We start from the raw sequence: 25,344 nt of genomic DNA, 5'->3' as shown, positions 1-25,344 counted from the left end.
GCCGCGAGCCGGAAGTGGAGTTGGGCAGGTTATCCCCGGGCGGGGCGGCGGAGGCCTGCGAGGAGGGGGCGGGAGGTGGAGGATCCCGGCTGCGCCTCCGACTCGGCTCCCAGTTGTCTTAGAGCTTGGAGACGCGGGCGAGGGAAGGCCGCTTCCTCCCCTGCCGCCCTCTGCCCTCTCCTCAGCCTCAGCCATGGCCGAGGCAGGAGCCGGGCTGAGTGAGACCGTCACTGAGACCACCGTTACCGTGACAACTGAGCCCGTGAGAAAGGCGGGGGCCGGGGCCGGCCGGGGGCGGGGCGGGGCTGCGGGGGCGGGGTGGGGGCGGGGCTGCGGGGGGCGGCGGCGGCGGCGGACTCGGAGTTGGCGCGGGAGCCGCGGGGGATCGCTTCCGTTGCGGAAGGCGTGCCGCAGGCTGAGTCGGGGCGGGGGACCCGGGGCGCCCCCTGGGTCGGGGCCGCCCGTGGGCGCCCCTCGAGGGCGCGGGGCATGATGTGGGAATCCGAAGAGGTGCAGCTCGGGACCCGGAGTGCGCTGGGCTGGCGCCTCGTTCAGGGCCCTGGCAGGACAGGAGCAGGGGCTGGGTGCACGGGTGGGGGCGCAAGCCCGGGGAGGCCTGGGGATCCTCACAGTGAGCCGCAGGTGAAGGTTAGGTCCTGGGCGCTGAGAAAATCCTCCTCGAGCATTAGATACACCGAGGCTGATGGGGGGAGGAAGATGGAGAAACAGGGAGGGCTGAGTTTTCCCTTGAAGATGTGCGGGGACCTCCAAGGTTAGGAATTGTGTTTTCTCTGTCCACGAAGCTGAGATGGACACAGAATATGAAGCGGCAGAATTCCCCAGGGACCCGGAGGTCACACACTTGTTGTGCACTACCCCACCTGCGCTGGGCCCCTCTGCCACCCTGGGTGGGGCCTGATGGACTGGGGTGCGGGGTGCTGGGAGACATGACCCCCCAGGGAGGGATGAGGAAGGGACGGCCAGAGGGGACCAGATGGCTATGTCTGTCTTTCCCCACCTTCCAGGAGAACCGGAGCCTGACCATCAAACTGCGGAAACGGAAGCCAGAGAAGAAGGTAGAATGGACGAGTGACACTGTGGACAATGAGCACATGGGGCGCCGCTCATCCAAATGTGAGTGCTCACTGCCCTGCTGCCCGTCCCCACCCCACCACCCAGCTCTGGGTGGGGGAGCCCAGGTGCCTCCTCTGTGCCCCCACCCCTCTTGGCCTTCCTTCTCACATCTGACCACCCTGAGGCCCCCAGCTGCTAACAGCCTTGTCACAGCCTGGGTGGTTCTCTGGCTTCGGGGACATGGATTAAGGTTATAGGGGAGACATGGAAGTGCCTGGGATTGGGCTGGTTTGTGTGCCTGAGCCCCAGGGGCAGCGGGGCTAGAGAAGCTGGACCCTGGAAGGAGAAGAAGCCAGTGCTGACACCCAATAGGAGTACAACTGATTATATGTTAACTGGTGCTCCTTTCCTGGGCTCCTCCCTCCGAATCCAGGTTGCTGTATTTACGAGAAACCTCGGGCCTTTGGCGAGAGCTCCACTGAGAGTGATGAGGAGGAAGAGGAAGGCTGTGGTCATACACACTGTGTTCGGGGCCACCGCAAAGGACAGCGTCGTACAACCCCAGGACCAAGCCCCACCAGCCCTCCGCAGCCTCCTGACCCCTCCCAGCCCCCTCCAGGGCCAATGCAGCACTAAATTCCTCTCTCCCCCACCATTCCTGTGTTTGTCTGGCCCTGACTGTATTCATGTGGCTACCTGGGGACTAAACCCACATGGTTTGATCCCTCTTCAGCCCTTCTCCCTGCTCCTCTGCCTGACGGAGGGAAGATAGAGAGGAGGGGCCACAGAGATCCTGGAATTCTAACTTGCTGCTATTCCAGAGCCCAGACTTTTGGGTTCCCCCAGCCCTCATTTCTCCTTCCAGTATTCATCCTCTGCTCTCCAGGGATTCAGGCGTCACGGTCCTCGTCTCTCCCCTTCGTTCTCACTGCCAAACTACCTGTCCTAGGATCCAATTATCGTGTGTGGCCCCCTGCATTCTTTCCTGGAGTCCCAAACACTGAAATGGGGTTTTCAGCAGCCCCGGCTTCCACTGCCAGGGTCCCTGTCAGATTGGGGGCAGTGTTCCCCAGCTATGCCTGTTAATCCTGGCTCAGAGTTCTTCCAGTTACATATTTATATCACCCGAAGTCCTCGTCCTTACCTGTGGGATCCAAGGTTTCCTGGGAGACCGGAGGGCTCCCAGCAAGCTCCCGACCCTTCCCTTCTCCTGTCCTCCTCCCTCATGCCCTCCAGAGGAGCTGAGGGAGAGAGGTCTGTGCTTTCTCATCTTTAATGGGAGATGCAAAAGGAAACAGGTATGGCCTCTTCTCACCCTTCTCATAAGATAAAGGATTGCCAACACTTGAAGACTGGTCACTTAGAGCCAACAATCTCCTCCGTCTTCTGCACAGTCCCAGGGCCCTGGGTCCCTGAGAGAGGAAAGAAAATGCAGGGAGCACAGAGAAGGGGCATGTCCCAGACAGTACCCTCATCCTCCTGCCTTCCAAGGCCCAGATGTCCAGCTCTCAGCCCTTCCCACTCCTTACTGGGATCTTGACATTTTCTAGGCCTGTGTGCCATGCACAGTTGCAGAGATGAGTCAAATCCATACCACCACTGAGATCTCATTTATTGCCACAGATGCACAAAATAAATAACCCAACATCACAAAACGTGTTTAATATGGGCCCATTTATACATATGTGGAAAGATGCGAAGCTATATACAAGGATGAATTTGGGGGTCTGGGCCATTCCCAGGTGGAGGAAAGGAGAGGTAGCACCATTTGTTCCTTACTATGAGCATGTGCAGGGGGAGCCCTAACAAGTTCCCAAAGTGGAAAAGATTATGAGCATAGGAAGCAGTCACCATGGAGTAGGGCTGGCCTATCCCCTCCTAGAGGACACAAACCAGGCCAGAAGCCGGAGCCCTAGAGCTGTGGAGGAGGACCAGGCCCATCTGGAGAGGAGGCAGGGTGGGGGCCGGGAGTAAACTGCTGCGGGTACCCATCCTGTCTACCTTGTGGCCAGGGCTGGGGTGCTGGGTAGGGATCAGGTGGGAAGGAGGGAGGGGACAGGTGGATGTGCTCCCGGGAGGAAGGGAGGGGGCTCCCTGGCGCAGGAGGAAGCCTCCCCGTGGAGGGGTGTTGGGGTGGTGGGGTGGACTCAGCCTTCGGCTGGCACAATGCGGAGTGTGGCGTGGGCGTGGCGGGTGCAGAGCAGCGGGAAAACGCGCTCCCCCAGGGGCCCTGGCCCCTGGAAGGCGAAGAGTAGGTCTAGGGAGTGGCCGTCATAGAAGGCTACACGGCCCCGCTCCCAGTCAAGGTCTACGCGGATGCGCCGTGGCACGGGCCCGGCACCACCCACTGGGGTGGGGTCAGGGGCAGTGAGGGCCCACAGGCGGCCGCCGCGGCCCTCCACAGCCCACACGGCTCCCGCGGGGCACAGCCCCACGCGGCCCTTGCGGCGCACTGACTCCCCGGCCGCGCCCACGGCGTAGCGGCCCTTGGCTTTATCCTCCTCCTCTTCGTCCTCCGCAGAGGAGTCTGGGCCGCAGGCGGCATCCGCGGTCTCCACCTCCCAGCAGTGCCGGCCAGCCCCAAAGCCCTGTGCGCCCAGTACCGCCGGGAGCTGATCAAAGCGCGCAGGACCATCCGGGGGCGTGGGGGTCCCCGGGGGGGCTAGTTGGACGCTGCGTCGGTCGGCGGAGACAAGTAGGCGGCGGTGTGCAGTGCCCGGGTCCAGGGTCAAATCTGCTGCATGAAGAGAGGCGGGAGAGAACAGCTTGAGGGGCTGGCCGAAGGGGTTCCTGGCAGGATGAGCCCGATAATGTGCAGCAGAGGGCCCCAGGGATGCCCCACGACAGCTCCAGAGGCGTGGAGGGCCAGAGTAGGGGAAGACAGGTGGAGGGCAGGGCCCAGTAGCGCTCAGCCAGCACTGATGGGCCACTCCAGTGGACCTGGACTAGGAGAAGGACCTCGTTGGTGGGCAGGGGGCACAGTGTGAGAGCCAAGGAGAGGTTGCCTGTGTGTGGGCTGGGAGAAGAGTGAAGCCGTCCACCTAACCGGAGGAGTAGACTGTACCCTTACTCTTACTAGGTGCATCTGGGGGTGGGGGTGGGGAGCTGGCTCAGCAGGATGGGAAGATGGTTCTGAAGAATGGAGAGGAGACCCCCAACCCCATGGGGAGGTACGAGTGCACTAGCTTCTTGCTACAGTGGGGGAGGAAGAAAGGGCAGGTGGTGATAGCTAAAGGGACCAGGAGTATTCAGAGCCATGTATGTATGGTTTGCTTTTGAGGAGAGGTTTTTCTATTGGGTTGCTAGAAACAGTCTGGGTTTGGATGGGATGGTGGGTGACGGAGAGGGTGGAGCATCTTTGGCAGTTTTGTTTCTTTTTTTTTACACTTTTTTAAAAAATTTTTTTTATTTATGATAGTCACAGAGAGAGAGAGAGAGAGGCAGAGACAGGCTCCATGCAGGGAGCCCGATGTGGGACTCGATCCCGGGTCTCCAGGATCGAGGCCTGGGCCAAAGGCAGGTGCCAAACCGCTGCGCCACCCAGGGATTCCAAGTTTTGTTTCTTTAAAGATTTTATTTCTAGGTCATCTTTGCACCCAAGGTGGGTCTAACTCACAACTGTGAGATGGAGAGTCACAGGCTCCACCCGCTGAGCCAACCAGGCACCCCTCTAGGCAGTTTAAAGAAGGGAGAGGGCTGCTGCAGTCATGGGGATGGGGGTGGGGGTTGGGCAACTCCTTAGGAGCTGCAGGGAAGGCCCAGAGCCCCAGAAGCAGAGAGATGCAGAAGCAGCTGACCTCTAGGGCTGTTTGTAAGAGTTGCGGGCCGTGGTGGACACTGTTAGAGGTGTTCCCCTCAAACAGATATGCAGCAGTCTCCCAGGGCCTCAGAATGTGAACTCAGCTGGAAAGAGGCTTTACAGAGCTCATTCAGTTAAAGTGAGGCCGTTAGGGCAGGCCCTAAGTCCTAGTCTGATAGGACTTGTGTCTTTACAAAAAGAGGAGGTTTGGACCCCGAGACAAATGAGCATGGAGGGAAAGCAACATGAAGACGACACAGGGAGAAGGCACCCCATAGGCCCTGGAGCATCTGCAGCTCCCAGACGCCAGCAGACAGGCCCCATCAGATTTGCCCCCACGCCCTAATGATCCAATCCCGCCAACACCTGTGTTTCCATCGTCTATGTCCAGAACTGTGGGACTGGGATCATCTGCTGTTGCAGCCCTCAGCAGGTGGTGCTCTGAGGGCTGCCCTAGGACGCCAACACGGACATGAAAGTAGTCCTGAACGTGTTAGAGGGAGCAGAGCGAGCACACCTGAACTAGACTCTCACTCAGCTGGGCCCCGCCTGCCCTCCTTACCTGCCAGTCTGTGGAGCATGTTTTTGACCACTGGATAGTCTTCGGGGAGGTCATCATCTGAGTTAGATGACTTGGGTGTTGGGACATCAAATCTGGACAGATGAGGGAGAAGGTTCAGAAAATCAGGAGACACCGTCCGCCCTGATGCCCACCCACATCTCTGGAGCAGGAAGGGGTGAGTTCCCATCCAGAAGACCTGTCCGTGAATGTGAATGTGGACAGAGATGTGAGCCCATGGGGAGGGGATGGGTGCAGTCACTGGTAGTGGAAAGGAAGGGACAGTAAAATGGAACTCACCTCCTCCACGTCTTCCTTACATCCTGGGATGGGCAGAAGAAAACATGGATGTGAGCCCTGAGCATGGTGCTGGGGGGCTCTCCCCTCTTCCCTTTCCTTGGGGAGCTGGTTCTCAGTGGCTAAGATCCCTGGCATCTCTGGCCTCTTTGTCCCCCTGTGCCTCCTTCCTCTCCATCATTGTCCACTGCCTTTGTTTCCAGCCCATTTCCCAGGGTTCTCCTTCCCTAGCCTTCTCCAGGACTTGTTTCTGCCCTCTTACCTTCCGGAGTTCTCACCTTTCCCTGCTGCCTCCCCCAGCCTCATTCTATCTTTATGTACCTTCCTGAGATTGTCCCTCACGCCAGACCAAACACCTGGAGCCCCAGGGCTAAGAGTTGGTATAAAAGCCTTATAACAAAGCTGCTTCCCTTCTTGCCATAAAAGCCCAGTGGCGTTTATTGGGCCCTTTGCTTTGTGTCTGTCTACACTGGCCAAGGAGTTGGACCTGGATGTGTCCTGGGGTGCCATGGGAACCAGAATGGATGCTGCCCGCCCCCCTCCAAATAAATATCAGGCCCCCCGTCCCATCACTGTCTCTCAGGTATGACTGGAGCACACCTGCAGTGGTGAAGGGAGGAGAGGAAAGAGAATTTGCCTAATGATGCCAATTACACCTGAACTAATTAGGTCTGTGTAGACTTCAAAGTGTGGAAGCAAGACTGGAGACTGACTAGGCTGCTGGGAAGAAGCCAGTGAGGAATCCAGGACGCCTGCCGGTCGGGCAAGGGACTGGCGCTGGTGGGTGGCAGGGAGTTGGGGCGGAGAGGGGTGCGGCAAGGGGGGCCAAGGGGAGTGGAGAGGTGCAGAGATGTAGGAAGTGAGGGGTGCGGGGGCGCAGGGGGTGTGGGTCTCCCGGCCCCGGGGGGGAGGGGGGGAGCCAGAGGTCCAGTAACAAGTAGGGCCCAGAGCGGCTGGGGGCAGTGACCGGAGGGACCCCTGGACGCTACGGGGGAAGGAGGGTAGGGTGTGGATCTGCTTTCTCTCCCGCCCGGCCTCCTCTGGCAGCCCCTCCATTCCATATGCACACCCCCCCCCGCCCCCGCCGAGCCTAGGTCTGATTCTAGGCCGTCCTCCTCCTGGCCGCGGCCACCTGGGCTCCCTCCGGGTGTCCATTCCCCGCGCGTCCCCCGCATCTCCCGCATGCCCTGGCGTTCCCGCGGTCAGCGCAGGGGCTTAGGTGCCGCCCCCTGACCTCGGGGTCAGTGGCACCTCCTTCCCCTGCTCGACCCTTCCCGGCGCGTCCCCCGGGATCTGTGGTCAGCCACCCGCCATCCCCCCCCATCCTGCCTCGCCACCCCCTCTCCCCCGTCCTTTGCATTCCTCTGATCCGTTCCTTGCCTAAACTTCCAGAAGAGCCCCGCCGCCGGGAGCCCCCGCGCCTAACCCCCGCGGCGGCAGGTCACCCACCGGGACCCCGCCTCACCTCTCCGCTCGGGTCCAGGCAGCCCATCGTGGGGATGCGGCCCCCTCGGCGCCTCCCCGCGCGCGCCCCGGGCTCCGCCAGCTTCTCGCGCAGCCCTCGGCTGATGCGCACCTCCACCGCCAGCCGCACGTTGGACCTCAGGCTGCGGCGGGGACACGGCTGGCCGCAGCAGGGGCAGGCGGGGGGTGGCGCGGGGGCCCCGGCGGCGGGCGGGGCTCCCCAGCGGCGGGCCAGGCACGCGCGGCAGAAGCTGTGCTCGCACGCCAACAGCACCGGGTCCTCGAAGGGACCCCCGCACAGCGGGCACGTCGCCAGCTGCTCCAGACGCTCCACCAGCCCCGGGCCCAGCTCGGGCGCCTCCATGGGGAACGCGCGCCCAGGCGTCCGGCCTTCCGCGTCCTCCCGCGCCCTGGGCGGCCCTCGCCTGCTGCTCGCCGGCTGGACGGCCTTCGCTGCGCCCCGCGCATTCACTGCCTGACGCCCTCCGGCGCCCTCCCGGGAAGGCCTGTGTCTCCCAGCACCTCGCTGTCCTCCGCCCTCCCCGCCGCATCCGGCTTTATAGGGGGAGGAGGTCCCTGAGGCAGGTAAACATCAGGTCTTGCGCAACCCCTCACCTGCTTCTCTGGCTTCCCTGCTGAGGTTTGAAGGAGGGCGGCGGGTGGGAAATGGGGTGGAGGAGGGAGAGGACTTCTGGGGCCTGGAACCGAGGGGTGGTAGGGAGGGGAAGCTCCTGGGGCACTAGGCCTGGTGTGCGGAGGGCAGCCCCCTGTCCTCCCCTGGGCCTGCCCTGGGCCGGTGGGCAGGGTGCCCTAGCCGCTTGTGGTATGTGTGCCTGCATGGCCAGGGCGTGAGTCATCCCCAGCTGCTGGCACACCTATATCTGGAGGCTCCTGGCTCCTGTCTGCTGTCGTCGGGGTGACACTCCTGTCCATCTCCCTGCCTTACCTATTAAGGGCTGAGGAGCTCTCTGAGGCTGTGGGGCAAGGGGTGGAGCAGGTGTTCTCCTGCCTGGCCCAGTGGGGGCACCTCTGGCTGGCTCCCAGAGCCTCTCCTATGACTGTCTTCCCATGTCACTCTTTCTAGTCCTTCCTCTCAGTTTTTCTCAGTATGTTCTCTTGGTGAATGGCAGTGCGGAGAGCTGGCATTGCCAAGTTCACATAGCAAGGGAATAAGCAGCAGTGGAGCCCATCCCAGATCTGATCTGAGCCCTTGCTGGCACTCTACGCTACCCGTCTCATTTCAGGTCCTGGAACTCCCTTCTGCTTTCTTTCTCTCCTCATCCCCACTACCTGCATGTCCTTCATTCTCTACCCCTCGCCCTGGGCCTTTCTGTCTGCCTACCCTTAGGCTTTGTGAGCATGACATGCAGATGTCCACACCGGTGATCACATGCACTGTTGCACAAAATATGCACGTTCACCCATGGTGCCCAAATCCCCCCAGCGTGCAGACATACACACAGATGTGTTCACACGATGCTGACATCACAGATGTGCCCAAATAGCCTCATACACACTGAACGTCACAGATAGACAGCTGGTGTTACTCAGGGACATAGAGATGAACTCAAAGAAAATGTGTGAAGATTCTGTTGTTAGTTTTATTGTCAATAAGACAGCAGTACTTCTTTATGGAGCAGCAGCATGAAGATAAACCTAATAAAGATAAAACCTAATAAAGATCAGGCACCCTGGTCCTCCCCTCTTCTCTATACTTATGGGGAGACACTCAAACTGGACACCCTGATAAACCTACACAAACACACATGTGTGTGCGTATTATCCTGGGACCAGCTTCCCAGCTTATGCTCACCAAGCAGGAGCCCGCAAACGTGGCCGAAACACACTACATAAGACAGGCTTTCATGCTGCCATCCATACAGTAATGGTCCCCCAAAGATGTCCACAATTAATTCCTGCAACCTGGGAGTGGGTTACTAAAGCTGGCAGATGGGATTCAGGTTGCTAATCAGTTGAGTTTAAAAGACAGAGATTGTTTAGGACAATCCAGATGGGTCCAGTATCAACAGAAGCATCCCTAGAACAGGAGACCAGCAGGCACAGGAGAGGCAGGACGCATCCTGAGCCTGCTGTGGGACTTAGGACCGTGGGAGGGACAGGGCAGAGGGAGGAGGAGGTGCTGGGTTCCTGGAGGAGCCTCGGGATTGTTGCCCAGTGGTACCCACGTTGAACTCCGGAACCACAGAGGTGCTAGGTGGTGAGTGCTGGGGTTGCAACTTCCTATACAGGTTGCAGATCATCTACGCTGTAGTGGCAAATAGGAAACCACCACACGTGCTTCCCCATTTGCCCATCCCTGATCCTGTGGGACTATCTGCACTACTTTTTTCTCCCTCCTCCCGTTGCCACTGTCTCTGGACATCTGTGCCTCTCCTGGCCTTCCTGTCCATTCTCTGGAGTTCCTTTCCTGTGGATGGCTTCAGTCTCTTGTTCCATTTGAAACCTCAAGTCCGGGTCTCCTGGGATGGCTGGCACAGTCACCTATCCTCTCCAGACCCGACATGACTGTGTCCATCTTGTCATTCAAGGCTCAACCCAAACAAAACATACTTGAGGATCCCTGGATGGCTCAGCGGTTTAGTGCCTGCCTTTGGCCCAGGGTATGATCCTGGAGTCCCAGGATCGAGTCCCACGTCAGGCTCCCTGCATGGAGCCTGCTTCTTCTGCCTGTCTCTCTCTCTCTCTCTCTCTCTCCCTCTGTCTGTCTCTCATGAATAAATAAATAAAATCTAAAACAAAACAGAACATACTCATATCACTCAGCACCATGTCTGAGGAGTTCTCCACAAGGGCACCGACTGTCTCCTCACCCAGAGTTACTGCCCTCCTGGCAGTGTCACCACCTGAAATGATCTAGCTGTGTTTTGAGCTGCTTCTCTCCAACAAAAGGCAGTTCTACTGGAGCAGAAGGCTGGCCTTCAGGTTGCGGTCCCTGAACTTGGAATGGTGCCTGGCACACGGCAGGTCTCGGCAAACATACATGCAGTCACGGAATTGGCTGTCACCACGTGGGTGAAGTGATAGGGACTTCTGACAGACTCTGCAGAGACTTTCTAGATGCTGGCCATAGTCTTACCCCTACCAGCAGATCTGCTTCCATGGCTGAGGTCAGGTTGTGCCGGGGGTGTTCATGTGGTAGGGCAGGTGGCATTTAGGGGCTCAAGACCTCATGGTCCCATTGTCACATGCCTTCTGTCAGCAGATGCTGAGGCTTTGCTCTGCCCATGAGGTGTGGTTCTGGTGAGCTCACACCTAGGGGTTCTAGGATACATAGCACGGGGAACAGCCTTCGCAGGTGAATACGGCCAGGATGTCTCACTTCTTAGGACTCTCTCCCTCTCACCAGAATCCTTGACAACCAGGCTAATCCCTCATTCTATCTGCAGAGAGCTGGATGGGTGGACGTGCTTGTTGGTGTGTGTTGGCTTGGCTTGGCTTGGCTTGCTGCTGACTGTGACTGCACCTGCCCTTCTGTTCATGCCACACTAACACCAGTGCCTCCCATGCAGTCGTGCCCATGCTTCCCAGCTGCTCCAGCCTGTTCCTGTGCACTCATGTGGAACGTGCAGTACCCACACACAGGCCAGGGAGTACTGGGAGGCTCAGCCCATCCACAGTCTGTTTCCTTCTCTTCCTGCCTTCTTTCCAGTTTGTTTGTTCCTCAACCTGTCTCTGCCTCCTTTTCAGTGACATCCCTGCCCTTTCTGAGAGTCCACCCATCTGCAGGAGCCTTCTAGGAGGAGAGGTCAGTACACAGCAGTGCTTGGAAGACTTTGCCTTGAGGGAGTGTGATGAGGGAGAACATCATGGAATCTACTATGACGGAATTAGGGAGCGTGATAATGCATGAAGGTGCCTCCAGCACCCTGAGACCATCATTACTGAAGGTAGAGGTGCAGTGAGCCAGGAGGGTGGGTGGAGGGTCATGTTGACAGATTGGGGGATGAGTGGGCCTGATGTCAGGAAGGCTTCCTGGAGGAGGAGACATGTAAGTGAAGGGAAGGTTGGGTGGAGTGGGAAAGAAATGGAAAAGCTGAAACAAAAATTGTGAAGCCTCTTTGGGGAGAAAACCAGAATTGGGAAAAGAAAGCCCAGGCAGAAGGAAGCATGAATCAAGGAGGCCATGGTTCTTTCTCGGTTCCCACCTGCTGTGCCCCATTCCCAAAGGTCAGGTTGGTTCAATCCAGGTTGGTTCTCTGAGGACTCATTTTTTCAACAGGACTGCTGAGTATGGTATGCTTTTAACACAGCTGGCAGGCTGTGTTCGAGTGGCAGCTTCCTGGGAGCTGCTGCCGGTGGGGACGGTGAGGATTCAGCCAGACTCTCCAAACCACCCTGATGCTCAAGGACATGAGCCTGGTTCTAGGGGCATCACACAGTCACTGCCGTCAGGGCTGAGAGCAGCACTGGGGCTGAAATTCAGATCCACGGCCTCCAGACACTGTGCGCTTTCCCTGAAACGTTGGTTACTCTCTTCATTTTTTTCTTAAGATTTTATTTATTCATGAGAGACGCACAGAGAGAGAGACATAGGCACAGGGAGAAGTAGGCTCCATGCAGGGAGCCCAATGTCGGACTCGATCCCAAGACCCAGGGATCATGCCCTGAGCCAAAGGCAGATGCTCAACTACTGAGTCACCCAGGCATCCTTCTTCCTCTCAGAATTCTGAGACTTGACTTTCCATTTTCTGCCCCTCCTGGAAACATCCCTTGTCCCTGTGCCTTGAGTCCCTGCTCCTCTTCTCACTATGCCTGGATGCCTGGGTGCTGGTGGCCTCCCTCTGACTGCTGCCCCCTCAGTGTCACGGATACTTCTTGGTTCACCTTTTCAGCTGCCCTGAAGCCCTCTCTATCCATCATCCTGTCCAGCCTGCTCACTCCCCATCCCTGGCCAGTCCTGTAGGAACACAAGGAGGTGAGTGTTGTTGGCTTGTCCATTCGGCTCCTGGCTCAGCAGTGACGTACTGAGGGCCTCCTATGTGTCAGAGGACAAAGGTGGCCAAGCCAGCCACTGTCGCTTATCCCTCCAGCAAGTTAGATTCTGTTGGGAAAGACTAACCATAAGCAAGTAAACAAATAAATTAACAAGGTAATTACAGACATGATAAGTGCTTTGCAGAATATCAAATGGGTGATGTAAGAGGAATTGCCTGGAGGAGGTGTGTACCACTTCTAATAGGGGGTTAGAAAACGCTTCTCGGGGGAGGTGATGTTTGAGCGGAGCCCTGGGTGCCAAGCTGGAGCCAGCAGCGGGAACAGATCTTGCTGAAGAGTACGTGCACCAAGTGTGACGCCGTTGGTGGTTTTTTTTTTTTTAAAGATTTTATTTATTTATTCATGAGAGACACAGAGAGAAAGAGAGGCAGAGACACAGGCAGAGGGAGAAGCAGGCTCCATGCAGGGAGCTCCACATGGGACTTGATCTCGGGTCTCCAGGATCACACCTCAGGCTGCAGGCGGCGCTAAGCCGCTGCACCACCGGGGCCGCCTGCCATTGGTGGTTCTGCTCCCATAGGAGGCAAAGGTGCTAAGAGGGATGAGGCTCTGGGTTCTACTCCACGAGCAGCCATCATGTGGCCAGGTCTGTGTGGTCAGAGCCCCACATAGCCCCAGCCACCCTCCTCTTCTTGCATGGTCAACAGCTCACATTCACTCTCTGTGCCTGCTTTCCCATCAGGGGATGAGCCTTCCAGACAAGTAATTTGTTAACCTGTGCAGCACACCATGTGCAACCAATTGGTTCTGGTCCGGCTCTTACTATGGAGTGTGCAAAACCCCAGATGGGCAGGATGTCACAGGTAAAAGGGACATTTAAAAAAATATTTTATTTATTTATTCATGAGAGACACACAGAGAGAGGCAGAGGCACAGGCAGAGGGAGAAGCAGGCTCCATGCAGGGAGCCTGATGTGGGAACTGATCCTGGAATCCCGGGATCACACCCCAAGCCAAAGGCAGAAGCTCAACCACTGAGCCACCCAGATGTCTAAAAGGGACATTAACACCAGGTAGCCCTCACACTGCAAGTTAGAAAGCGGAGGTCCCAGGTGACAGGGTATGAGCGGGGCAGCCTTTCTGGTCCTCATCCTCGAGCGCACCAGGGCAGGTTGCCTCTGTCTCTTCCACACATATTTTCTTACACGGCTGCTCACTGACCACTTCCTGCACATCCAGAGTGAGGGCTTATCTGACAAAGAATGGAAGGAGCAAATACTGAAGTCCAGGCATACTGATGCCGAGGTATGACACGGACAGCGAGGGAGACACTGAATGGCCCGCTGCATCTCCACACTGCGCTGTGAAGCGCAGGGCAGGTGCTAGAGCCGCATCAGCTTGGCCCCGGTGGGGAGTGGACACCACCCTCATTGTCCTTGAAGTAAGGAACTGGGTGATGAGAGAGGTCACCAGGTCCTGGGTTAGTCAGAGCCGATGCGACTCTCTCCTCCTCGGACCCCGTGCTTGTCGGGCTCAGCTAGCTCATGTGCTATAGGAAAATGGTCTCCCCTCACTTCTGCCTCTCGAATCCCACATACACACATTCAACTGGCAGAACCTGAGCCGAGAAGTTCAGTTTACTTCTCCAAACATAAGGGGAATGAAGTCAACCCATATGTCTACAGCTGCCAGATAAAATACAGGACATCCAGTTAAACATGAATTTCAGATAAAAAATGAATAGAAATATCTCCCAAATATTGTATGGGGAATACTTGCACTAAAAATGATGCAGGGACATCTGGGTGGCTCAGCAGTTGAGCATCTGTCTTTGGCTCAGGGCCTGATCCTGGAGTCCCGGGATCCAGTCTCATATCCGGCTCCTTGCAGGGAGCCTGCTTCTCCCTCTGCCTGTGTCTCTGCCTCTCTGTGTCTCTCATGAATAAATAAATAAAATCTTTTAAAAAAATAAAAAATAAAAATGATGCGTTATTCTTCTGGGATTCAGATTTAAGTAGATGTCCTGTGTTTTTGTTTGCTGAAATCTGGCAGCCCTACAAAGATCTGGCACGGTGCTCTAGTTGAGATGGGGACACTGAGGAAGGCCTCCGGGGAGGCAACATTCAGGAGACTTAGATGAATGAAACGTCATCAGGAACAGAGAGGAAGGAAGGGTATCCAGGCCCAGGAAACAGCTTTGCAAAGATGCTGAGGACAGGAACAGTTCAGGGCAATTTAAAGAAAGCTGATGCGGGCACCTAGGGAGCTAAGTCCGCTAAGTGCTTGCTTTCAGCTCAGGTCATCTCAGGTCAAGCCACACATGGGGCTCCCTGGTCAGCAGGGAGTCTGCCTTTGCCCCTCCCCCTGCTGGTGCTTCTGCTTGCATGTTCTCTCTCTCTCTCTCTCTCTCTCTCTCAAATAAATCAATTAAATCTTTTGAAAGCAAGCAAACAAGCCAAGCAAGCCAAGCAGCCAGTGTATGGTGAGCTGGAGGTCAGGGTGGTGCCAGTAGATGAAGACTCAGGCAGAGACCAGGTCATTCAGGGTCTCCAGGTAGAAGCAGTGCAATATGATGAATTGGAATCAGGGCACCCAGGGCTTTGAATCCATTGGTATCCCCAGAGTTTTGTGAGTTGGTCATCCTGAAGAAAGAAACTGCTCCAGGATGAGAGAGGACATTAGGTGGGAGCTGATGCAGCTGGAAAGGGGCAGGTGGGCTCCAAGGGTGTTTTGTAGATGGAAGCAATGCCATGGTCACTGGGGGTCCTGGGGGGGGGGCATCAAGGATGAGTTCTAGCTCCTGGAAGGGACCAGGTTTCTGTAAAGCTCTTGAGGAGAGCTGGGCCTTGGGATGGGGTCACGAGAGAGGGGGTGAGGACAAAGTGAGACAGCCCCTGTGTGCAAGCACTCCCTCCACTGCACTTACTTGCTGGCTCCTTCTCCCCACCCTCCTCATCTGTACCCCCACCACACTTGCTTTGTTATTCTCTCTTCCAGAGTCAGAGATCAGCCAGTGGGGTGCATGGAGTGTAGGAAGCCAGACAGGAGTGGTTTTTTCCTGGTTGTGGGGTCTGCAGTCTCCCAGGACGGGGTAAACCTGCCCTCTCTTCCTGGTCCTGGGGAGGGCTGAGGCAGGGGGGAGGCTGGAGAAGGAGTGGTAGATAGGAAAGCTCCTATCAGCCCAGACCCTTCATTTTACATCTTTGCCTGTTGTGACTGAACTGGTAACAAGCTGCCCAGAACAAAGGAACACACCCTTCAGAAACTGATTTCCAAGGTTTGACTCAACCCCTGTTAGCTTTGTGGCTTTAGACTGGGAACATTTGTACTTATATCAAAGACTTGTTTTCATGATCAAAGGAAATCATTTATCCAACAGATATTTAGGAAGCCCCTACTACATGCCAGATACTGTGAGGGGGCTGGGGCTCCAAAGAGGATGAAGCTGGGTAGCCCGGGTGGCTCAGCAGGTTAGTGCCACCTTCAGCCCAGGGCCTGATCCTGGAGACCCGGGATGGAGTCCCACATCAGGCTCCCTGCATGGAGCCTGCTTCTCCCTCTGCCTGTGTCTCTGCCTCTATCCCCCCTCTCTCTCCCTGTGTCTCTCATGAATAAATAAAATCTTAAAAAAAAAAAACCAACAACAAAGAGAATGAAGCAGATGGCCTCATGAGATTTACATTCTAATGGGGAAGACAAAGAAATAAAAATGTGAAATGTATGACAGGTCCCATAAGCCACAGGAAGCTGGAAGGATGGAAGGTGGTGTAGGATAGGTTGGGCAGGGTTAGAATTTCAATAGGCAACACCTGAGCAAAGATGTGAAGAAGGTAAAGGGATTGGCCAGTTGCTTATCTGGAAGAAAAGTGGTCCAGATGGAGGGCAAGGCAGAGGCAAAGTCCTGAGGCAGCACTGCTAAAGGGTGTGGTTCAGCATGAAGGCCTGGTGTCTGTGGCTGGAAAGAGGGAGTTCCTGGGAGCGGTAGGACCCTGACTGGGCAGGGGCTGCAGAGTCTCAGGGACTCTGGCTGCAGGGTTGGTGGCCTGGCATGGGATGCAGCAGTAAAAAGAGGCAGCTCCAGGATGTAGGGATGTAGGGATTCAGGGAAATAGTGATGTGGGAATGCAGGGATGTGGAGATGCAGGGATGCAAGGATGTGGGGATGCAGGGATGTGGGATTGCTAGGATGTAAGTTGGAGACCTGGCAGGTGTCCTGCCTGCCGGCCCAGATGTGGGATGTGAGAACAACCCAGGGGCTTCTGGACTGCGGGGGTGATGTGAGGTTAGGTGGTGGCTGTGGGAGCTCAGCTGCGTGCTCTGGGCGCATGCTCTTGGCAGCCCCGTGGAAGCACCTGACCCTGTAAGTGAGGGCAGGGCCGACAGGACCAGGGCGAGTTCTGGGGACACCATGGTTGGTAACCTTCAGAGTCCACATTAAGCACTCCCACGGAAGAGAACGAGAGTGCACCCCCGTGGCGGGAGGAAGCCAGCCGGCCCCACTCCCACTCCCAGGGCGGCAGACACCAAGGAGTCGGGAGCGGGGACTGAGTCAGAGGCACGGGGCAGAGACATGAAAGGACGCCTGGGGCCGAGCAGGCGAGCCCGAGAGTGACCGAGAGGAGCCCACGGAGCTGGCGGTAAGCGGACAAGCCCCACGTACCTCTGCGTCGGGCTTTCCCTCCCGTCCCTCTTCTTCCCGGGTGACCTGTCGCCCAAACATCCCCGGCGCACAGCCTGCGCCTTAGTGCGGGAGCCGCGCCCGCGCGCCCGGCGCCCTCCGCCCGCGTGTCTGAGAGAGGAGCTGTCCCGACCCCGACCCCGACCCCGACTCCGACTCCGACTCCGACTCCGGCCGCCGCCCCGAGCTTCTCCCCGCTCCCGGCTGGCCTCGTGCGCGCTGCAGCCGGCAGCTCGGGCGCCCCTCCCCAGCCCCTGCCGCCCCGCGCCCTGCGCCCCCGGGCTGGTGCGCCGCAGGACCGCCGGCGGTGGCACGTGAAGTAGAAGAGAGAGATTGTATTTTTAGGAAGCTGGAGGTTCTTATCCAGCAGGCCCGTAGGGGGTAGGCGGTGAGCCAGGCTCCGAGGATGCTGAAATAGGAGGACCGCACTCAGCCGGTCTTCCTACTGGGGGTGGGGGGCGTGTGAACCCACAGACCACACTGGCAGGGAGTCCCAGAGGGCGGAGGACCCTCTTACGGGGGAAGTGACAAGAGTAGTCTTTAGGGAAGGGAAGTATTTCCGCGGTGGAGCAGGCCCGCAGGACAGGGCTTGAGAGGGTATTGAGGTGAGAGCCAGCCCACAGGTGTGGGAGAGCTCCAGGGAGCAGGTGCTCTGCAGGAGGACAGGGCTGTGATCCAGGAGCTGGAGTGAGCGAGAGCAGGGGCCTTCCCTAGTGTCCTGGAGGTTTCACCGTGATGTTGGAATAGTAGGATTAAAGTGCAGTCAACAAACATGCCCCGTGCCCGCCGAAGGCAAAGTGCTTTTACAGATGTCATCGAGGTTAATTCTAAGACCCACGTTTAAAAGAAAAAGCAGGTGCAGAAGTATTTTGTGCTATGAGCTGTGATCCATATTAAAGAAACACATGGGCAGGGTTTTGTTAGCGGGAACAAGGGGTGTCTGAAGGCAGCTCAGTGAGCTGGGGATCCCCGGCCTGGTGAGGATGGGGTCCTGACTGGGGCTGGGGCTGGGGCTGACACCAACGTGCCATCAACCTTGCTCTCAGGCCAATCCCAGAGAGCTCCTAGTGGGAAGAAACAGTCTGATTAAACTTGTTCCAGGGGTGGTCCTGACTGTGGGGGAAGCCAGTGAGGGCTGGGCCACCGGCTGGGCCATGCATGGGAAAGGAGAGGAGGAGAAAAGGAGTGAGTGGGCAGCACGGCTGATGGGAAAGAAACTCAAACAGAAGTAATTTTTCAGGATTTGGTTTTTTTTTTTTTTTAATTATTTATTTTTGATAGTCATACAGAGAGAGAGAGAGAGAGGCAGAGACACAGGCAGAGGGAGAAGCAGGCTCCATGCACCGGGAGCCCGACGTGGGATTCGATCCCGGGTCTCCAGGATCGCGCCCTGGGCCAAAGGCAGGCGCCAAACCGCTGCGCCGCCCAGGGATCCCATTTTTCAGGATTTGAATCAGTTATACATGCTCATAGAAAGGCAAATAATTAGGTTAATGAGAGAAACTAGCAGCTCCACCCCCACCCTCACCACCTTGGGTGCTCCGTGGTTTTGCTTGTGGCTGTGCCTGCAAAGCTGGGAACACCAAGGTTTGTTACTGCATACTCATGCGATCGTAGGCATCACCTGTTGATTAACTTTTATCAAAAATACAGCTTTTCTTTTTTTTACAATTTTATTTATTTATCCATGAGAGAGAGGCAGCACAGGCAGAGGGAGAGGAGCCCAATGTGCGACTCAATCCCGGGACTCTGGGATCACACCCGAGCCAAAGGCAGACAGACACTCAACCACTGAGCCACTCAGGCATCCCAACTTTTATTTTTTCATCACCATCTCTTGGTCATAAATAGGCCCCTTCACCCTCCGCACCATACTCATTTTATAGCTATTTCATGAGTGCTTGTGCACACACATTCCCGCACATGTATCTCCATATGTGCACAGCTAGTTGGGTAGATGCAGAGACGTCCTGAGGTACCACGTCAGAGCAGGTTCCCGGGGACTGTGGCCTGTCTGGTTTAAATTCTTTACAAATGAATGTACGTATTAATTACTTGCCCGGTAAGAAAACAAAAACGCAAAGCTAGTGCACAGGACAATAGTAAAACATAATTATCCTTACCCACAGTTTACAGGTGCACACACGGGAAGCCCAGAGACTTAAGTAATTTGTTTGCAGTCTTGAAGCCAGGCAAGCGCAACTGGCAAAAACCAGGTTTGAATGGGCTGGAAGAGGCAGGAGGGGTGCTGGGGCAGGAAAGCCCGCGTTGGGGGTGGAGTCAGGAGCCCGGGGCGGAAGCAGCAGGGATGTGGCCTCTGGCTGGGAGTATAGTGCTTGGTGAGCGCCCCCCGAGGCAGTCTCCAGAGCTGCTCTGTGGGTGGAAAGGTCATGGCCCAGTATCCTCAGGAGCATCCGGGAGAACTCAGGTGCCAGGCATCTGCACTGAGTCACTGGATCCCAGAAACTGATGAGATCATCACCCAAACAGGCAGGGAGCAGAGACAACAAGGCCCTTGGGTCCAGGGAGCCAAACCTGTCTGGTCAGAGGCCACTGTCACAGAACCAACCAAGAATACGTATCTAATAGGTTTTCCTCAGGCCTCAAATGAGTAGGTATGGGAGTCACTGGGAGGCTATAGTACCAGGGAGGATGACAGACAAACACAACCTGGCCTGGGCAAGTGGCTGCAGTTTTTGCCCTGGGAGAATGGGGGCGTCAGGGCAGCAGAAGCCGTGAAGAGCTTGCAGTCAAGGCCACCCAAGGCAGCCAGCCCTCCCTAATCATGACTCAGCTTCCCCAAGCCCAGGGTCACCCGCCCCCTCTATATGGGCACCTGACCCCTCTATGTGGGCATCTGCCCCCTCCAGGACCGTGAGAACTGAGCATGAGGCTGGGGGCTGTATGGCTGGGTCAGGGGTCGAACACTTGGGACACTGACACTCTTTTGGGAAGGTTTTACATTGAACAGACACTCACTCGCCCCAATTCCCCACTGAGAAAGAACAGAAGAGCAGCCTCTGACCTCTGACATTCAGAAGCTGGCCCTACAACCCTGACAAGCCCAAATCCTGTCACCATGCTGGGGAGGAAGACCTTTGTCCGCCCTTCAAGGTCCTACCAGCGGATTTGAACCAAATTGGCGTGAGACAGATTAGCAGGAGAAAATCGAATTTAATAGCATAGGTATGGGGACTCTCTGCAGATATGGAAATTCCAAGGCCGATGAGGCAGCAAAAGAGGGAGGGGAGGGACCCCTGGCAGGAAGTGGGGGGAGATGTTTGCAAAACAGCGGTTGCCTATTAAGCAGGTGAGAGGAATCTCTTCCGGTACAGGCTCTCCTTTCCAATGTAAATTGAGGCAGGTGGGGACGAGGAAGATGGTTTTTCCTGCATCTTCTGCATTTTGATTACTTTTAACTGAAGATAATATTCACTGCAAAGTGGCCCATCTGGGGCAGCCTGCCTCAGTCTCTCTGCACTGTTTTTTCCAACTCTTATTGCGATGCCACCCAGTTCTGTGTGCACTCTCTCGTTACGAACAGTAATAAACCCCACCTGTCTCTGGGGCTCTGCGGCCAGAGGACACTGGTACCACCTAGTGTTCTTTTCTTCATTCTTATCCCTGACCCAGGCTGTGTGGGTAAGGATGGTACCAAGGTACTGTCAGAGGAACAGAGGGACAGAACCAGTGACACCTTCACCCAGCAAATATTCACTGGCCACCCATGTCTGCCACACTGAAATGGATGCAGAGGAAAGGCAAATGGAGGGGGATCCCTGATTTCTTTCTTTAAAAGTTTTACTTTTTGTTCATGAGAGAGAGAGGCAGAGACACAGGCAGAGGGAGAAGCAGGCTCCATGCAGGGAGCCCGATGCAGAACTCGATCCTGGACCCCTGGATCATACCCTAAGCCAAAGGCAGACGCTCAACCACTGAGCCACCCAAGCATCCTGGGATCCCTGATTTCTAGGGAAGCTCTTAATTGGGGGTGGGAGTGGGAAGGACACAAACAGATGGTTATGATTCCTGGAGGTGAGCATGGGGATTGAGGTGTGCGGGCTGCTCTACACCCACGAAGGAAGTGCCTCTGTGCCGTGCACTCTGTGACACTGATGGGATGTCAGGAGGGACTTTCTGGGGACAGTCTCACAAGAAGGAACAACAGCATGGGGAGAGGTGATGCTCATGTACAACTGAGCGGAAAACTGGAAGCTGGCTGGGAGCAGTTGCGCAGAGAGGTATGGAGTTTGTGGTTTATACTATAGCAAATGTAGCATCACGGAAAGCCCGTTCAAAGTTCAGTTAAGTCCTGATGTGATTGGATTATCTTTTTAAGATTTTATTTTTACTTATTTGACAGAGAGAGAGTGAACATGAGTGAGGTGGGGGGCAGAGAGGGAGGGAGAAGCAGGCTCCCCTCTGAGCAGAGAGTCCAATGTGGCACTCAGTCCCAGGACCCCGGGATCATGACCTGAGCCAAAGGCAGACACTTAACCCACTGAGCCACCCAGGTGCCCCTGATCAGATTATCTTTAAAAAAATCATTTGAGGGGGATCCCTGGGTGGCTCAGCGGTTTAGCTTCTGCCTTCGACCCGGGGCGTGATCTCAGAGTCCCGGGATTGAGTCGCACATCAGGCTCCCTGCATGGAGCCTGCTTCTCCCTCTGCCTGTTCCTCTGCCCCTCTCTGTCTCTCTCTTTGTGTGTCTCTCATGAATAAACAAAGAAAATCTATAAAAATAAAATAAAAAATCATTTGAGGGGCACCTGGGGGGGCTCAGTTCATTAAGGCTTTGATTCTTGATTTCAGCTCAGGTCCTGATCTCAGGGTCCTGGGATGAAGCCTTGCATTAGACTCTGCACTCAGAGGGGAGTCTGCTTGAGATCCTCTCCTCTCTCTCTCTCTCTCTCTGCTCCTCTCTGCCTGCTCTCTCTCTCTTTAAAAAAAAAAATTAATTAATTTTTAAAAGGTTTAAAAAATCAAATGATTTTTTGATTGTCTGCAACTGACTTTAAAATGCATAAAATCATAAGATGGGGCAGCCCTGGTGGCGCAGCAGTTTAGTGCCGCCTTCAGCACAGGGCGTGATCCTGGAGACCCTGGATCGAGTCCCACGTCAGGCTTCCTGCATGGAGCCTGCTTCTCCCTCTGCCTGTGTCTCTGCCTCTTTCTCTCTCTGCATCTCTATGAATAAATAAAAAATCTTTAAAAAATTAAAAAAAATCATAAGATGGACTGGTGAATGGAGAAAGGGAAGGACAGGTAGGAACATGTGATAAGGCAATTATGGTCAAATGGAAGTGGTCAAACCCAGGTGATAGGTTTGTGTGTGGTCACTATAAAATCCTGTCTAGTCTTCTGAGAATTTTCATAAGAAAATGCTGGGGAAAAGTGATTGTGGCTTCAGTCACAGAGGATGGACTGGGCGGGGGGATGTGGAAGGCAGCTGTAATCCTGACACAGGTGAGAGCAGGGGGCCTGCTATGGGCTGTGGCAGGAGGGATGATGGCCCTGGGCCAGATGTCTGGAGGGTGGGGTGGGTGGGGCCTGAAGTAGGGGCCCCCTCCCAGCTTGGGACCCCAAGCTTGTCACAGTGAGGAGGAAGGGGCTGAGGACAGCCCCCACACATGGGAGTGACCGTGGAGACACATCTGGGGGCAGTGCAAAAATTATGGTGGCCTGGATACTAGTCCAGTATGACTGGTATCTTTATGAGGAGACCAACCCAGACACATAGATGCAGAGTAGAAGGCTATGTGAAGATGCAGGTGGAGACTGGCCTGATGTACCAACCAGCCTAGGAACACCCAGAATTGCAGTAAGCACCAGGAACCAGAGGAGGCAGGGAAAGGTTCCTGGCCAGACCCTTTGGAGGGAGCTATGCAAATGTCATTGCATCTGGCTTCCTCCCTTGAGGGTGTGAGCTTCTCCTGTCTCCAGCAGCTGGTTTGAAGCAGCCTTGTTGTAGCAGCCCTAGGAAACCAATACAGGTGTCCAGGGGGTCAAAACGGGATGCAGCACCACAGAAAAGTTATTAATTTTTATAACTGTTCTGTTGCACATTTCAGGGGGATCTTCTACCTTCAAGATGGCTTAAGAGATCTGATTTTTAAAAAAATGTTATTCATTTATTCATGAGAGACACACAGAGAGAAAGAAGCAGAGACACAGGCAGAGGGAGAAGCAGGCTCCATGCAGGGAGCCCGATGTGGGACTTGATCCAAGATCTCCAGGATTACACCCTGGGCCAAAGGCGGCGCTAAACTGCTGAGCCACCCAGGCTGCCCTAAGAGATCTGATTTGGAGCATCAGTGTCCTATCTGGAGTTTCGGAATGCAGCCATTCCTAATTCAAGAGGAGGTGGTGAGGTCAGTAGAAGAGTGTCTAGGAAACTATTTGGGGGAGCGCTGGGATCTGCAGACACCACCCTGGACTGGAGAGTGTACATGTAGGCCCTTGTTCTTACCAACCACCTGACCTCCCAGTCAGGATCCTCTCCAGATCTGACAGCTTCAGGAAAGCTAATGAGTGGGCCCCGGCGGGTGCTCTGGGTGGAAGAGAGGGTGCTCAGAGTTGTCAGTAGTGGACCAGGGTGTCCCCAGATTGAAACTTGACCACTGGGCCAGGTGCTCTGGAGGAGGCTGGGGAGGAAACCACAGGAGGAAAGCCCTGCTTCTGCCTGGGCTAGTCTCAGCCTCCTGTGGGCAGTGCTCACAGGAGCTGGAGGGTGTGGGCCCTCCTCACAGGAGTAGCTGGGAAGCCTGCTTGGGGAATCGTCCTGGAGGAGATGTGCTGAAGCCAGCCCACCGAATTTGAGTGAGATCTCTAAGACATCACTGCTTTGTGGGAAAGAGACATGCTGGGATGGCTTCAATGTAGTAAATATTTATAGTTGACCACCCATCCTAGAGTCTGTGCCAGGGGTCAGGGGTCAAGAGAGGGGACACCATCCAGGAACTTCTCTGTCTGCACTGAGGAAGCTAAAATCTGGTTGGTTCAAGGAACCAGCAGGATCCTGTGCGCTGTCTGACTCCCAGCGTCCAGACTAGGTCCAGCAATCCCCACCTGGGACGGGGGTGGAGGGGGGGGCACGTTCTGCTAAACCTGAGCTCTGGGGGTGGGCTCTCCATAAAGGACTCTCACCCCTGCGGGACCCCCACCAGCCGCAGGCCCCTCCATTTCCCGGGTCTCCCACCCTCACAGGAACCCCCACCTCCACGGGGTCCCTCTGCCTTTGCATTCCCCCCACCTCCCACCAGGATCCTGCTGTCCAGCTGCCCAGGGCACACCTCTGCCCCAGCAGGTGGGAACCTCCCAGGGGCCCTACCCTCCACAGCGCCACAGTGAATGATGAAGATTTTTGCTGTGGGTGGTGGTGAGGGTTACGACCTGAGATTACTTTTGGCTTCTGAGTATGCGGAAGTAGAAAAGGTAGATGATTTGTTTGGAAAGGGGAAGGGCGTGCATTTTCACCCAAGCTGGACCAGTCTTTGAGGAGGCACCGTGTTTCCAGCACCTGGGTGAGAATGAGTCAGGTCATTCCCCATACCAACCAGCTTGGAAGGGCACACTCCGAGGGTGTTTTAATTTCTTTAAAGTGTCAACTATTTTGTTATGGAAAATGACAAACACAAAGTAGAGAGGATAATATGGTGACCTCCTGTACACTTGCTACACCCTCCAGCAGTGGTCATCGACTCAAGACGAGTTTTGTCTTTAATAATCTACTCATCCCCCTGGGTTACTTTTAAGCAAATCCCAGAGATAATTTTTCATTGATAAAAACTTCAGTGTGCACACAGAAACCTCCTTAGTGCAAAGTACAGGGATCACATCTTAAAAATGCACAGTTCTTTAATACAAATGTACAGTCAATGTTCACATTTCTTTTTTTTTTTTAAGATTTTATTTATTTATTCATAGAGACACAGAGAGAGAGAGAGAGAGAGAGGCAGAGACACAGGCAGAGGGAGAAGCAGGCTCCATGCAGATAGCCCAACGTGGGACTCCATCCAGGGTCTCCAGGATGAGAGCCCTGGGGCAGGTGGCACTAAACCGCTGTGCCACTGGGGCTGCCCAATGTTCACATTTCTGATTCATACTTTTAGAAATGAGATTATGATGAATTTGTTCAAACCAGGTTGAGAACCAGTCACCAGCCTCTATGTTTGGCTAATACGTCCTTTAGGTCTCTTTTAATCTATCAGGCTCCCTTACTCCCTTTTTCTCCAGTGGTTTATTTGATGCACAAAACTGGTCCTTCGTCCCATGAATTTTTCCCAGCTGGGATTTGCTGTGTGTCTCTGGCTGTGTTAAAATCATTCTGGTAGACCCAGGACCCTGTTGCATTTCAAGTTCATTATTCTGGGCAAGGACACATGTTGTTACCTACTGTTGTATGAAACTGGAAGGCATGTCATGCTGGATTGTTTCTCTGTGACATTATGACTGATGTTGAGTTCTGGTGTCCCCAGCCTGACCTACCCAAAGACTCCCCATTGGCTTTCCACTGTTT

At 55.3% G+C, this 25,344-nt stretch overlaps 3 protein-coding genes across 22 annotated transcripts in view; 2 read left to right on the top strand and 1 right to left on the bottom strand.

The window, feature by feature from the left end:
* Positions 1 to 25,344, top strand: part of RBMS3 (RNA binding motif single stranded interacting protein 3) — a 1,727,904-nt gene that overhangs the window by 573,231 nt on the left and 1,129,329 nt on the right. The gene's annotated exons all lie outside the window — the stretch shown is intronic.
* On the top strand, positions 35 to 2,729 carry PPP1R11 (protein phosphatase 1 regulatory inhibitor subunit 11). Its single transcript, XM_041733635.1, has 3 exons — positions 35 to 262; positions 1,026 to 1,134; positions 1,508 to 2,729. The coding sequence occupies exons 1-3, from the start codon at positions 194 to 196 to the stop codon at positions 1,708 to 1,710; spliced, it is 381 nt and encodes a 126-aa protein (XP_041589569.1). The 5' UTR covers positions 35 to 193; the 3' UTR covers positions 1,711 to 2,729.
* Positions 2,672 to 7,731, bottom strand: RNF39 (ring finger protein 39). 2 transcript variants are annotated; one of them, XM_041733625.1, is made up of 4 exons: positions 7,195 to 7,731; positions 5,733 to 5,755; positions 5,436 to 5,527; positions 2,672 to 3,808 (listed from the first exon to the last, which is right to left on the bottom strand). In XM_041733625.1, the coding sequence occupies exons 1-4, from the start codon at positions 7,555 to 7,557 to the stop codon at positions 3,222 to 3,224; spliced, it is 1,065 nt and encodes a 354-aa protein (XP_041589559.1). In that variant the 5' UTR covers positions 7,558 to 7,731; the 3' UTR covers positions 2,672 to 3,221. The 2 variants fall into 2 exon arrangements, with proteins under 2 accessions (XP_041589559.1, XP_041589558.1); XM_041733624.1 differs by having other exon boundaries at positions 2,672 to 3,811; positions 7,195 to 7,728.

This window comes from Vulpes lagopus, chromosome 19 (assembly GCF_018345385.1).
Source record: "Vulpes lagopus strain Blue_001 chromosome 19, ASM1834538v1, whole genome shotgun sequence".
In the NCBI taxonomy this organism is placed as follows: Eukaryota; Metazoa; Chordata; class Mammalia; order Carnivora; family Canidae; genus Vulpes; species Vulpes lagopus.
This window is presented reverse-complemented; position numbering and strand designations above follow the sequence as displayed.

Excerpts from the sequence above, each read along its gene's own strand:
- RNF39 (XM_041733624.1), bottom strand. The coding sequence starts at position 7,557 with ATGGAGGCGCCCGAGCTGGGCCCGGGGCTGGTGGAGCGTCTGGAGCAG. Across the intron at positions 5,756-7,194 it reads GCCTGGACCCGAGCGGAGAG|GATGTAAGGAAGACGTGGAG; the intron begins GTGAGGCGGGGT and ends TGCCCATCCCAG. Across the intron at positions 5,528-5,732 it reads GTAAGGAAGACGTGGAGGAG|ATTTGATGTCCCAACACCCA; the intron begins GTGAGTTCCATT and ends TCATCTGTCCAG.
- PPP1R11 (XM_041733635.1), top strand. The coding sequence starts at position 194 with ATGGCCGAGGCAGGAGCCGGGCTGAGTGAGACCGTCACTGAGACCACC. Across the intron at positions 263-1,025 it reads TTACCGTGACAACTGAGCCC|GAGAACCGGAGCCTGACCAT; the intron begins GTGAGAAAGGCG and ends CCCACCTTCCAG. Across the intron at positions 1,135-1,507 it reads GGGGCGCCGCTCATCCAAAT|GTTGCTGTATTTACGAGAAA; the intron begins GTGAGTGCTCAC and ends CTCCGAATCCAG.